General features: G+C 54.5%; 1 protein-coding gene across 1 annotated transcript; it reads left to right on the top strand.

Annotated features, from left to right (window-relative positions):
- Positions 1–2,031: 2,031 nt before the first annotated feature.
- LOC103563695 (keratin, type II cytoskeletal 3-like) lies at positions 2,032–10,582 on the top strand. The gene is given in 13 exon segments (XM_070619709.1): positions 2,032–2,063; positions 2,358–2,497; positions 2,500–2,622; positions 2,725–2,936; positions 4,726–4,946; positions 6,009–6,069; positions 6,729–6,824; positions 7,041–7,205; positions 8,291–8,324; positions 8,327–8,415; positions 9,045–9,265; positions 9,982–10,016; positions 10,305–10,582. Coding segments are annotated over 13 exon segments (1,707 nt in total).
- The last annotated feature ends 4,000 nt before the right edge of the window (positions 10,583–14,582 follow it).

Below are 14,582 nucleotides of genomic sequence, written 5' to 3'. Positions count from 1 at the left end.
TGTGCAGAGGAGGAGGCTGAGGCCCCGTGAGGAGAAGACTCAGGGCAGGACTTGGGCAGCCTAACTCTCAGCCGGTGCCCCTAGCGGGAGCCAGTTGCTGCATATTGCCTTCTCAGATTATCAAGACGCTCTGTGCAAGAATCAAGGCCATGGGGGAAGGCGGCAGGCACCTGGGTGAGGAAGCAGGCAGGGAGGGCCATGCCCATCTGCGACATGAAGGGCTTCCTGGGGATCAGAGCACTTGGCAGGGAACCACGGCGAGGGTGTGTGGGCGGTTCTGTGAATATGTGTATCCGTACGCATGCGTTCGTGTGAGTGCACAGAGCATGTGTTGTGTTTTGCTTCTCTCTCCATATCTGGAAAGTCCGGTCGCCCGAGGACGCTGAATTCTTGGGGAGGCAGGGCTGGGTCAGGCAGGACCTCGGCTTGGCCCCATTTTCTTAGCCCACTTTACTTGAGCATCTTTGTGATTTTGCATGCTTGAAGGGAACAGGAGCTCAGTTTTTGGGAACTGCTCCAAGATTTGATGGGTCACTGGTTGAAACTGGCACCCCCCTCAGTTAGCTTGCAAGAGAGCGATCTCCCCATGACTGGTCTAAGGTGTAGGTGCTGAGCAGCCAGAGGGGAGGAGGAGAACCGAGGGAGGGGTGAGACAGCCGAGGTAGGACTTTGGAGGAGCACGTCCCTGGGGGCTCCGGCGGTCAGAGGGGAAGCAGAAAGGGCGGGCTCATTTAAAGGAGGATGGCCTCTGCAGAGATTCACGTTCCAGAGGGCACCATGGGTTTCGCTGTCAAGAGTGGAGTCCAGACGCGTCTTTGCTGAAGGCAGCAGGTGTTATAAGTGCCCAACATTCACGCCACATGTGACGATTGACGGAGAACTTCCCTCTCACGCTCTCTTCCCGACAACCTTAGGCACAGACATCATTCTTCTTCTTCTTTTTTTTTTTTAAATTAATGGTGAAAAGAAAAGGGAAATTAGCAGATTAAATGGTGCTTCTGTAAAAGTTACAAATTTTAGCCAACAATGTGTCCCAGGAAAAGAATTACAACAGGATAGTGGGAAATAATGACAATTGCCCCAAGAATTGGGAACACTGAGTCAAAAGGAATCTGAAACTTTTCATCCTAATACGGAATAAAGAACAATATAAAGAATTCGAGGGAAAAAATCTACTCCTGGATCATGATGCGTTTGGAAGTAATTAGCCCTGTAGTATGGATCATGATGATAAGTAAAAAGAAATTTCAGAAACCTTGTGATGGAAGAGAGTCTTTACTCGCATGCGGTCTGAGTCAAGAGAGATGGCCACGGCCCAGCCGCAGAATGGAGACGGTCTATAGCACCATTCCTCTTAAATTTTCCAGGGGAAGAATCTGAGCTTCCTACACGGTGCAGGTGATGTCTCTCAGGTGCTCTGGGGGAAGCAGGCCTTGGAAACCCCGGACTTATTTCCTAACGTGAGCTTGGAAGAGGAGAGACTGGCAGTTGCTCTAGTCCAGATCAATCAGTCTACACTCTCTTCCTGCCTGCATAGGCTTTTCCTTTCTCCGCAGGCCCCTCTCCCTGTCTGCTCCCTCCCTCCCGCAGTCCTAGGCTGTGGTCTTTACTTCCTCTCAGTTCCCCTGCACGCCCCCATCCTTCTCAGACTGGCCGGCTCTCCGCCAGGCCGGATGCCCCTGCTTCCCCTCCTCACCGGCTCTCCCGCCAAGGCCCTGCGGTTGAGAAGCTGCCCGCTGTGAGGCTGTGAGTTTCGTGTGTGACCTTCTCCTCTCTGGATGGCAGGAGCCCCAGAGGCAGCTGCGGCCCCTCCCTGACTTCCACATCTTCCTTCTCCTGGTCATTCTTCCTCCTTCTTCTCCCTTCTCCCCCAGGGTCCTCGCTGGGGCTCCACACGCATCCTGTAACCTCCTGAGGCTGGATGGGCTGGCAGAGTGGCCATGGGGACACAAGGGAGGTAGAGAATCCTGTCACTCCCAGGATGGGAGCGTACATCTCTTGGGGATTAGGGGCTGCATCCAGCCCCGCAGGATGGCCCCTTTGCCACCTTCAGCTTATTTCAGGTGAGTAACTCTGGGAGAACAAAGTGATTTGGAAATTTGGGGTGATCACCAAGGTGTGTTGCGAGTTTTGGACTCAACCTGTTGCTGCCAGGCCAACCAAAGCAGATAATACCTCAATTAGTTGTCTGGCACCGTCAGCCAGCTGAGCTCCCCGACCCTATATAAGGGTCACCCTCGGCCCAGAACTGCAGAAGGTCTCTGAGTTTCCTCCAGCCTTCTGAGTCCATCCTTCCTTTGGAATACCGTGCTGACCGCCGTGAGTCGCCAGGCCAGCTACAGCCAACAGTCCTGCAGGTCTTCCACTGGGGGCCGTGGCCAGGGCTTCAGCGGCCGCTCAGCCGTGGTGTCGGGCCAGAGCCGGATCGGCTCTGCCAGGTCCTCCTCGGCCTCCCGCTCAGGGTCGGCTGCCTGCACCTTGATGGGAGGAGGCTTTGGAGCAGGAGTCTCCACAGCCTCGGCGGGAACAAGAAGATCTCCATGAGTCTGGCTGGAGGTGGCACCCGGGCTGGCAGGTTTGGGGGGGCCAGTGGGGGATACTCAAGGGGCGGTGGTTTTGGAGGTAGTGGAAGAGGGACAGGTGGGGGCTTTGTTGGAAGAGCTGGGGGCTTGGGAGGAGGAGCTGGAGGCTTCAGAGGAGGAGCCAGGGGTTTTGGTGGAGGAGCTGTTGGCTTTGGTGGCTCTGATGGCTTTGGTGTCTCCGGTGGCTTTGGTGGCCCAGGTGGTTTCCCTGGGGGAATCCAGGAAGTGACCGTCAACCAGAGCCTCCTGCAGCCCCTCAATGTGGAGATCGACCCCCAGATTGGGCAAGTGAAGGCCCAGGAGCGGGAGCAGATCAAGACCCTCAACAACAAGTTCGCCTCCTTCATCGACAAGGTGAGCCCTTCTCGGGACCGCTGGACAGTGAGACAAGCTGGCCCACCTGGCTTGTTCTCTGTTTCTTCTCCTTCTTATGAATCAGAGGAAGGACTTGGGGGTTTATGCTGTACCTCAAGCCCTCCGGGGCATATCAGCAGGTGGTGGACCTGCTGAACGCAGCAGCAGATGATGAAGATCCTGAGTCCCTCACTGGGTGGAGTTACTGGCCCCTGCACGTGCCCATTACTGCGATGGATCACAGGCACTGCCAGGATTATTTGTTGCCATCACAGAGGTCCCTTCACTGTTGCCTTTTGAAACCCAGACACAGAATTCCTTCTCTATCCCAGGTGAATTGTGAGCCGCTCCTCTTTGAAAGAGAGGCTGACTTTGCCAATGCTGGATTTGTGTCTGAGAGATGAGTCACCCTGCCATCCGCCTAAGGAGAGAGATGCAGAGAGTTTTGGGGAGGTGGGAGGGGGCAGGGGGGAGAGGTTCCTCCTCCTGGGTGGTTCTCACAGCAAGATTTCAGTGTGAGGAGCTGCAGACGTGGAGGCCATCGGACATTTGTGGACACGTGTATGCGTGCGAGACAGGCTGAAGAGATGTTTTACAGGGATTTCCATGCTCCGGACGTTCCATGCAAGGGATGTTATGACAACTGTTTTGGTGACTAGAGGGCATTTGGGTGTGGCTGGCTGCTAACAGAGGGTTTCAGTAGTATGCTGAGTACGATGTGTGGAGATCTCTTTGTGATCCTGGGTTAATATTAGGCCCTAAAGAAAGGGTTTCTGAGGACTCTTTGGGGCACCCCTCACCATACGTAAGTGTCCTGGACAAAGCTGAAGGAGGAGAAGTTGGTCTTATCTTTAGAATATCAGATCTGGGCAGAGCTGGAGCCTTTGAAAGTCAGGTGACCTGCTAGTCCCCAGCAGACACCTGGGTATCTAGACAAATTATTCATAGAAAGGTAGAAAGTGATGTGAAAATGCTTCTTCTCCACAGAAGGTGGGTTTCGCCACCCAAGGCCTTCTCATCATCCCTAAAGGGGGATTCCCAGATCTTGGGGTCCTATTGTCCAGCATAAGGCCTGGCACGTTCTTGGCACTTCGCAAATGTTTGTTGAATGGCCAATTGATTGATATTTACTCCACCTACTTATACAAGTTGGCCTTGAATTTGTGTACAGAAATGTTTTGTAGCAAATGAACTTTGAGACATCTTTAGCCAGTGGCTCAGTTTAAAAGCAGCTGAGCCCTGCGTTTAACAAGGCTGGGCGGAGGGGCTGACCCTTGGTGTGTCTGGACCCTTGTTCCTGGGACCAGGGCTGCCTGATAGCTATTTCTTTACGGTTTTGTCTATTCCCCACCCTAGTGCGGTGTACGCAGATGTACTTTAAACCTCCTCCTGAAGACTACATCTGCCGTCGGATGCTGGAATCTCCTGCTGTTTGTTGAGTACTGAATGTTTGAGGAATGAATGAATGAATGAATGAATGATGTCATGGGAAGATTGTCGAGCCTAGGTGTCAGGAAACTCCAGTTCAGATTTGTTACTCGCTTGTTGTGTGACCTTGGTTATCTCTGGGCTTCAGTTTCCTTACCTGTGCAATAGGGCTCTACCTGCCCTGTGTTACCCCAACGCTGCTGTCCACACGGGGTTAGCACAAACTATTGCAGCCTGCAGCATGCAGCCCTGCTGGAGACACAGGGAGACCCCTGGGACTTTGTTCTGGGGGAGTCAGAGCCGCCGTGATTGGAGCTGGCCCTGGACAGCTCCCGGATGCTCTTTTGTTGTTGGGCGGCAGTTGCGGTTCCTGGAGCAGCAGAACAAGGTCCCGGAGACCAAGTGGAGCCTCCTGCAGGAACAGGGCACCGGTTCTAACACCAACAACCAGAACCTGGAGCCTTTTTTTGAGAACTCCATCAGCAGCCTCAAGGACTTCCTGGGCGGGCTGCACATGGAGAAGAGCAAGCTGCAGGGGGAGCCGAGGAGCATGGAGGAGCTGGTGGAGGACTTCAAGAAGAGGTGCGCGGCCCCAGTGCCCGGGGGAGGGGAGGGTGGGCTGCACGGTGGGAGAGGGCAGATGACAGGCGTCTGGGCTCCCGTTTAGCTGTGTTCCAGCTGGCTGCCAGCTTGTGGGAATTTACCCCCACTCTCTCTGACTTTCAATATCCCAGTCTTTGAGGCAGTGGCTCAGGGCTTGTTTGGGGCAGAAACCCTGTTGGGAATTTACTGAAAGGACACATACAGATAATTCTGGGGGGTTCCAAGAGACCCTGAAGCTCATTCATGAACTTTATAGACTCAGATAAACCCTTCAATCCTCCCTGGACTACATCACCTCCAAGTTCCCTCCAAAGATGAACTTTATTTCCCCTGTCAATAGGCATCTAAATGAGAAGCAACTTACTTTATCGTTCAGAGTTCAGACTCTGGAGTCTGTGTGCCTTGGTCAAGCCCTATTGTGCCACTTATCAGCTCTGTGATCTTGGGCAAGTTCCTTAGCTTCTCTGTGCCTCAGTGTCCCCATCTGTAAAATGGAAAGAGTGATAGCATTTCTCCTATTGGCCGTAATGAGGACCAAATGAGTTAATACAAGTGTCATTTCTGGAGCAGGACCCGGCACATTCTTAGTGACCCATTCTTGGTTTTCATTAATTCAGGAAGTATCTACTGAGAGCCCAAGGGCCTACTGTGCTTGCTGTACACAGAGTTGGCCCCAGGCACTTCCCCAGAAGCTCCTAGCAGCTCAGCCATCTCCCTTTGGTCACATAATAGTTTAAAAAAAATCCAAGTTTCTCCAGGAGGCCTTCCAGGATTGATCAGAATAGCAGCCCATGAGGAAGGGGCTTCTACTCTAGTGCCCAGTAACCGCCACCCCCATTATCACACAGTAGGTGCTCAGTAAAGCCTGTTGAATGAGCTGGGTCTCTCCTGGACCCAGGAGGCTGCACGCTGCAATGACACAGGCCCTGGGCTAAACTGGTGGGACAAGAAGCCCTGAGTCCATGTTACTCATGGGAAGTGCTCTGGGGCCATGGGGACGTCCCCAAGAAGGCAGACCAGTAAGTAACTCGCTTCTCACAGGTACGAAGAGGAGATCAACAAGCGCACGGCTGCAGAGAACGACTTTGTCATCCTGAAGAAGGCGACCGGTCCTTCCCCACCTCCCACCCTGGAGCCCCACTCAACAGAGCGCTGTGAAGGCTGATGGGAGGCAGGAGCTTGGTCCTGCTAATTTGAGGGTCTCCTTTAGGCCATGTGGGGGAGGGCCAGGGCCAGGGCCAGGGAGGGGGTCCCCTGAGGAGCGCCTGGACGAGGGTCTGAAGGAGCCACTGGACTTTCGCCATGTTGCTTCCGAGGGGCGTGTGGGTGTACAAATCTGACCAGGCCTTGAGCTGTGATTGGAAAGCAGACAAAGACAAGAAATAGGATCTCTTTTCAGGGGTGTATTCCCAGGAGCTATGTGGAGACGGCCTATGAGTGTTGCCAATGTAGCTTCTCCCTCGGAAATCCTCCTCCCCCAGCGTCAGTGTAACAGCCGCAGCCTCGGCCGTGTCCTTCCTCTCGCCCTCACAGCCTCCTCCGCTCTTCTCTGATCCACGTTTGCCAGCCCAGCCTACAAAGTGGCCGGTCTAGTCACGCTAGGACGAGTCCGCCTGTGCCGGGACAGGAGCCTCGTTTCCCCTGAGTGGGGGCTCCTGATGGGCAGGTCCCCGGGGCCCCTTCCTCCTGCCCCTTCCCCTAGTGCCCAGGACTGGGCTGAGCCCGCAGGTCAGCAGGGACAGTGACCGACTTCTCTCTCAGGATGTTGATGCTGCCTACATGACCAAAGTGGAACTGGAGGCCAAGGTGCAGAGCGTGACAGACGAGATCAACTTCCTGAGGGCCCTCTATGACGCCGTAAGTGTCCTCCTCTTCTTTAAGCCTCGGACCCACCCCCTCCGTCTCCTGGAGAAGAAGGTGTTCAGAGGCTCACCCGTAGGAGTTTGAGTCGTGTCTGTCCTTCTGACAAAAGTGGTCCCTTCCAGACTGTCCCTCAGTCTGTTGGGAGCCGTCCCTTTGGGGAGCCCTGGGGTGGGTCTGCTCAGAAGTGGCCATGTCTGTCTGGCTCTGCAGGAGCTGTCCCAGGTGCAGGCAGACACCAGCGACATGTCCGTGGTCCTGTCCATGGACAACAACCGGGACCTGGACCTGGACAGCATCATCGCTGAGGTCCGTGCCCAGTACGAGGCGATCGCTCAGAAAAGCAAGGCGGAGGCCGAGGTGCTGTACCACAGCAAGGTGGGTGACACCATCACGTAGCTTCAGAGATTCTTGTCTCTCCCACCAACCTAGCTGGGCGGGCCATCTGGAGGGCAGATCCTGCCTCTGAGTCGTTCTTCTCCACATCTCCAGCATGGCAGCTTCCACTGGTCTGGTCTTACTAGCAGACATCTCCCTCCTAATCAGAGAGCTCTGACTCGGCTCTAACCTGGTGCCTCTCAACAGGAGGGGAAGGTATGACTTCCCCCCAGGAGACATACCACAACGTGTGCAGTCAGTTTTGGTTTGTCACATCTGGGAGTGGGGGTGGGCCTCCTACTGGTGTCTACGGGGCAGAGGCCAGGGATGCTGCTAAACATCTTATAATGCATGAGATCCTTCTCCCAAACAAAGAATCATCCTGCCCCAAGTGTCAGCTGTGCCAAGGTTGAGAGATCCTTAAGCTAGCTCCCTCCGGCTGCACCCCCTTCACTGTTGTAGAGGTCTCCATTTCCCCTCCACCAGTCTGGCTCTTGTCGTCGTGTGCTTCAGGCTTGATCACACGGAGGGGTTGAAGCCAATGTCTGGAAAGAAGTGTGGGGAGGGAAAGGGAGGTGGAGCAAGGCTGGACCACAGACACAAGGAGTTCTGCACCTGAATGTGGCAGAGCTGGCCCTTATGCGTCTGAATTTTCTGGCTTTTCTGCCCAAGGAAGGGCAGCCTGCTGGTTCAGACAATGGCTCCTCCTCTCATGGGCTGCATTCAAGTCCTAGCCCTGTCACTCAAGGGCCGATGTGTTTAGTCATGGTACTCAAGCTGTCTGTGTCTCAGTGGTCCCATTTATAAAGTGGGGATAATAATGCCTTGCTCATCGGGTTGTTGTGAGGTTTAATGAGATAAAGCACAGGGCCTGGGGTAAGGTGTCTGCCCAACTACAGCAGCCATTGTGCTAGGAGATGGGTCCCCTAGTGCAGGGGAGAGAGCACCCGGTTCCCCCAGCTGGGTGACCCTGCACAAGTCACACGTCTGTGTTTGGGTTTTCTTGTTGGTGACATGAGGGGTTGGGTTAGGGGACCTGTAAGGCCTCTGCTGGCTTTCTGAAAGTGTGGCTCCTTCCTGCACAGTTGGGAGAGCTGCAGACCACGGCCGGCAGGCACGGGAGGACCTGAAGAGCACCAAGAGTGAGATCTCGGAGCTCAACAGGATGATCCAGAGGCTGTGGGCCGAGATCGAGAGCGTCAAGAAGCAGGTGAGAAGGAGGAGGAGGAGCATGTGTCCGAGTCTGCGGGTTATGCTTGTAGCACGAAACTCAGGGCTCGGCACGCATCGCTGTGACATCCTGGCCCAGACCCACGCATGCCAAGACTGACCCGGAGCAGTTCTGGGCCAGGCGCTGAACAAAGGCTGTCATGTGGACCCTGGAGACTGAAGGCTCATGTGGGCCAGAAATACAGTGTGCAGACGTGATTAGGGAGGTCAGGGAAAGAAGCTGATTGTGTGAAGACCAAACTGGGAGAGTAGCCAAGGAAGCCCACATCCAGATGGGCTAGGGCAAAGAGATGGTGTCTCTGCTAATTCAGGAAGACTTCCTGGAGGAGGGAGGTTTACAGAAGATGCTCAGTCTCTTACCATGAAAGAGGAGAGGGGTACCGGAAGAGTCTGACTCCTCCTGAGCTGGGCCAGTCCTTGAGGCCTGATGTTGCTAATGCCACTCCTTGCCATGCTAGCATCTAGATCGAGGCCCAGGCTTTAACCTCCGCGGGCTGTAGTGCCCTCATGTGCCCAATGTGAGGTGACCCATGGGGAAGCACCAGGCACAGGGCAGGCCCTCAGTGAGCCACGTGAATCTAAACTGGACTCCTGGATTCCCACCCCCAGAGCGCCAACCTGCAGACAGCCACCGCGGATGCAGAGCAGCACGGGGAAGTGGCCCTCCAGGACGCCAGTGCCAAGCTTCAGGACCTCAAGGCCGCCCTGCAGCAGGCCAAGGAGGACCTGGCCCAGCTGCTGAAGGAGTACCAGGAGCTGATGAACGTCAAGCTGGCCCTGGACATTGAGATCGCCACCTACCGGACCCTCCTGGAGGGCGAGGAGTGCAGGTGAGCGGGAGTCCCTCTGGTTCCCAGGAGGCCCAGAGGCCTGGTGGCTTTCCGCTGAGCCTGCTGCCAGTGCACGGGTGCTGGGCACGCTGCTGGAGGTGGTGGTAGCCCTCGGCAGGCCAGCCTCCTCTTTTTAAGGACCACCAGGTGCTGCCAGACCTCCAGGAGAGCTGTGTCTTCTGCACAACAGTGACACCATCAGAGCCTCCTCTCCCGTAGATTTCTCTACCTTTCATGTCTCACGTTTTAGCCGTAAAACACATATCTGCAAAGAGGAGGAGTCATAGGCATACATATTATTTCTATGCCATTTCTTTATTGTCTTAATTGTAGGTTTTTGAAGGGTGGGTTCCTGTAGCCTGGCACTTGAGTATGGGGCTCTGGCCTATGTGGGTTCAAATAATATCTATTGAATAAACAGGATCCTGAGAAGTGAGGGGAGGATGGGTGGGCCCAGGAATAACCCTCTGCTCTGTTATTCTCTGGGAGAACGTTCGTGGAAAGGGTAGCAACTTAAGTCCAACCTTACCCCATAGAAAGAGGAATGCACACCGTGGTTTTTTTGAGCACCTACCCAGCCCATTTCTTATTGTCAGCATCAGTTAGGAAGGGGCTGGGGGATCAAGGCTTTCATTGCTGTCGACCTAAGCAAGGTGCATTTAGGGAAGGGAGGACCTGGCACAAATGTCTAAACTCCGGGTCTGGTCCTCCCACAGGATGTCTGGAGAGTGCCAGAGTTCCGTGAGCATTGGTGAGTACCGGGCTGTTTGTCTGGGAAGGGGCTGGACATTTATGGAATAATGTTTCTCAAACCACGGGCCGGTGCTGGTGTGAGATGATTCCATCCGCAGGCTGGGTAGCGGCTGGATAACCCTAAGGCTCTCGGTCCCAAAGGGGCCAACCTTCCTTCCCTTCTTGCGGCCTGCCCTCTCCACCCTCTGGGAGTCTCAGTGGGCGGTACCCCAGGGAACACGGAGTGGGGCCGCAGGGACTGCGGGCTGGAGGTGCGAGGCTCCCTGACCCCAAATGCTCTTTGCAGAGATGGTCTACAACATCATCATCATCAGCAGCGGCGGCGGCAGAGGCGCCCTGGGAGGAGGCGTCCTCCGAGGAGGGGCAGGCGGCCGCCGGGGCCTGGGCAGCGGGGCCAACGGCGGGGGCCTGGGCTCTGGCCGCGGCTCGGGCGGGAGCTCTGTGGTGCGCGGGGGCTTTTCCAGTTCCCGGGGCTCATCTGTCCTCAGCGGGGGCGGCGGCAGCAGCTCGATCCAGGTTTCTCAAAGCTCCTCCCAGAGCCAGCGGTCCCACCAGAAATTCTGAACCGGGCGCCCGAGGTGTCCCCGGATCCCCAGGCTCTTTCACCAGCCAGCACATCCCCGCTCTGTGCGCTATTCCCGACCCCCGTGGGGCCCTCGCCTAACACACATTCTGACCTGCGCCCCTGAGCCCCACCTTCCTGGACGATGGGCTTCGTAGCCCAAAATTTCCTGGGAAGGATGATCGGGCTGAAAAACCATCTACCCTCACCAGGCCAGTCTCGGGGCAGTGTCCAGGATCGGGCCAGAGCCCCCGCCCCCGCCCCGCAGGCATGCCCAACCCGGTTACTATCTCACTCCTTAGGGGGAAGCCCCAGCTGACCCTGCACACACCCTGATCCCCGCCCTGGTAGGCAGGGGTCCCCTGGTCCCCACCTCCTTCTGGTGCTTAGATTTCCCACGAGCAGTGCTTGTCACTTCTGGGCTCCCAGAAAAGAATTCTCTGTTCTGTGTCTTCAATAAACTGCATTATGTTTCAGACACGGTGGTGGAATTTTCATTCTGGGTTCTAAGGTAATTGGGTCTCATCTCCATGGCCAGTGGGTCACCTGAGGTCTCTTTCACACACTGAGCTCTGGCCTGACCCTGGAGGGAGACCCTCAGAGGCAGTTCTGAGTGGCTGGATCTTTTCATCCACCAGACGCTCTGGATGACATGGATCAACTTCCTTAACTGATAAGATTTTGAATTCGTAAAAATTTCATTACATTTGAAAAAAATTGTAGGGTAGATTTCTTTGCTTTTCAGTAATTCCAAATCTATCTGAAATTGCCCAGTAATTACAGCTACTCATAATCAAATGAGTTGCTGATAGTAAAATATTTTCAAAAGCAATGATAAAAATTCAAATGTTTTATAGCAAAAAATTATCTATGCCGAGGGTGTGTTTTATCCTGAGTGATATGATGTGGGGTGGAGCCTTCAAATACGAAGAGTTATGAGAACCCAAAAGAACTTGGAATGGTTGCGTGACAGGTCACCCCCACCCCTGACCCAGACACAGCACTGAATCAAGGCAGATCCAGGAGTCTGTGGACAGCACAGGTTCAGTGCAGGGCTGGGAGGCCCCCTCTCAAATCAGGGACAAAAGGTGGGAGAAGCAAAATAAAAGGTGGATAAACCTAATGTGGATGTGTGTGCGTATCTTCTTCATAACGCATGGTCCTCGTTAGCGTAAAGGACTGATGAAGGATGTCAGATAAACAGAAAGAGAGGATGCACCCATGGGCATCACAGAAACTCTTGGCTATGTAAACACACGGCTGCAAGAGAGCCCTGAGCTCACCAGGCTAGATACACACGACAGATAACTGCAGCTTCGACAGAGAAAGGTCTAGCTCTAGAGTGAAAAGCTGACCTGGAATTCAGAGAGAGGGAAGCCCAGGGGCTGTCCCACTGCAGCCTCACCTCTCAGAAGCAAACCCACTGTTGCCACATGCGGCAGGAGAGGGTCGCCTTTATCCTAACGACAGAAGACATGCTTTTGATTCGTTTCAAACCTACCAAGAAATTGGCTTGTTTCTTTAAGAAGATGATTAAAGAAAAGCTTTTCTGCATCTTTGGTACAATTTGCAACATCTTTTCTTGCTCATGATGACGTTCTGATTTGTTAAGGGAAGCTGGCTGGAAAATACAGTTTGGTTAAAGCAATCCGCATCCATTGTGCACCGATATAATAATCGGTGAATGACGCTCTCGTGTGATCTGCCTGGCACTCTGCCAGCGGCTTCTTACAAGTTAACTCACTGAATCTTCACAGAGGCAGGCAGAGTTATTACCTCCACTTTAGAAATGAGGAAACTGAGGCACGGAGCGGTTCATGAGCTTATCCGGGGTCATACGACCAATAAGGGGTGAAACCAGGATTCAGACTCCAGCAGCCTGAGCCCAAAGCTTCCCTAAACTGCTTCAGGAAGCAGAGAGTGATCCAGCACCGTGGGAAGCTCTCAGGCCTCGGCATCAGGCTGCCGGGGGTGATCTGGGCCTAGCACCCTGTGCAACCGGGCACGCTGCCCGAGGTCCCCCGCCCCTCCTACCCCGCTCAGTCTCCTTGGGAAAATGTGGCTGTGCAGGTTGAATGATGTCATCTGTTTAACTCCTGGTACACTGTAAGAGCTCAAAAAAGGGTCACTACTATTTATGGCCATTTCAGGAACGCAGCCATTCCTTAAATGGAGGGGATGATGATAAATTGTTAATTCCTTATGTTTGTTTAGCTCTGTAATCTCTCCCCCCGTGGGCAAGGTGAGATCTGATCTGGGATTTTCCCACAGGTTTCATACTTTCCCCATGGATTTGGGATTCTGGTCCCTACCCCACCACTGCCTAGCCCTGGTACCTCGAGTCTGTCTCGTCTCCTTCTTTGATCCAGTACAGAGACGCATCCTCTGCCCAGACAACTCCAGCTCCCTGTTGGGGCCTCACAGTTTCTCTTGGAGGTCAATCCAAGTCAAGACCGCAGCTTTATTTTCCTTTGGGCCCACACCTGTACCTCTGCTCCCTTTCCTCAGAGATGAGAGAGAGTCGCCAGCTTTATAAACGGGTGTATAAACAGTCGTGACTTCCAGCACGGCGGGTGGAGGAGCTTAATGCGCCTGGGACAATATTGTCTCTGGACTGTGGCCATGGGAATGGGCAGTGCCGCTCTGAGACCTTGCGAGGGCTTCTGGCCCGAGAGCACCTGTTGGGTTTGATGAGAGAGAGGGAGACTGCCTGATCCTTAGTTTCCATGGGTCCCTGGGATTCTAGTCGAAAGGATGTCAGAGGTGGGGTGTTGGCTGGTTTGAGGCCTGAGTATGAGGTCGAAGGCTTTGGTGACACCCCAACACCCACCCTAACCCAGAAATCAGGAGAAGGGGCCACCAGGGGTGCTCCCATGCCCGGCACCCCCTTCCTGCCTTGGATGCAGGCCGGTTGAGCTGGGAGGCGGAGCTCCCGTCTGCCCATCTCTCCTGGGATCCGGGAGCTCAGGGGCTGATGGAAGCTCCTCGTAGCCTCCCGTTCTTTCTTGGATTGGGAGGGAGGATACCTAAGCTCTAGCTACAGTTGTACCACCAACTTTCCCCTGTGACTTTGACCTAGTCCTTTCTTCTCCTTGTACCTATTTCTTTCTCGTAAAATGAAGGCGCTGGGCCGATGGTCTGTGTCACCAGTTCAGGTCTGCCACGAAATGCACGGAGAATAGTGGTCTGAGGGTGTGCGAAGCCAAGGCTGGGAGCTTTGATTCAGTCCCAGGACTCTGCTCTTCCTGATCCCTGTCACATCCCTGCCTTCCTCTGCTGCCCAAGGGTCTAAAAGCTCCTATTTCAAGATTAAAGTCCGCACGGGGCTGCAGCTCTCCACTCCTCCCTAGGCGGAAGCTGGCGAGTGAAATTCTCCTTCCTTCCCTGTCTCTGCCCAGGGGCCCTGCCTCTGTCCCCACACCCCTGCCCCACTTCTGAGCTGCCCTGTGATACCCCACTTTCAGACTTGGGAGATGCAGGGTGCGATGGGGAGGCCCTGCCAGTCACACCAGCAGCTCCTCTCAAACCCTGCCTCTCGCTGCTGCCCGAGACTGCGATCTGGTGGCTGAGAATTGCCCTGGGACTTGCCCTCTTGGCAGCCCTGGGTCCCAGTGCCTGAGGGACCAGCAGGCCAAGCGGAGCCTGCAACCAGCTTCGCCCCTCCTTTTAAGGAGAGTCCTGGTGGCAGGTGGGGAGAGATGAGGAGAGGAGGAAGGGGACCCCTCACTCCAAAGACCCCACCTCCTTCACAATCCCCGTGGGTTCCAGAGCAGGAGTGCGGGGGTCCAATCTCCGTTCCACCACTTGCATCTGTGTGTTCTTGGAGAAGTAACTTTATCCCTCCAAGATTCCTTTTCTCCGTCTATAAAATGAGGATAATAAGAATACCTTTCTTATAAGGGTGGTTTTTAGATTTAACGAGACTATCCGTGTTATTGACCTAGCGCAGAGCACAGCCACCCGAGAGCACTCTGAAACGGGTGAACTATTATTACTATGATC

The sequence above is a fragment of the Equus przewalskii genome, chromosome 5 (genome assembly GCF_037783145.1).
Source record: "Equus przewalskii isolate Varuska chromosome 5, EquPr2, whole genome shotgun sequence".
Classification (NCBI taxonomy): domain Eukaryota; kingdom Metazoa; phylum Chordata; class Mammalia; order Perissodactyla; family Equidae; genus Equus; species Equus przewalskii.
Note: the sequence above shows the minus strand (reverse complement) of the source record. Positions and strands in the feature narration are given on the sequence as shown.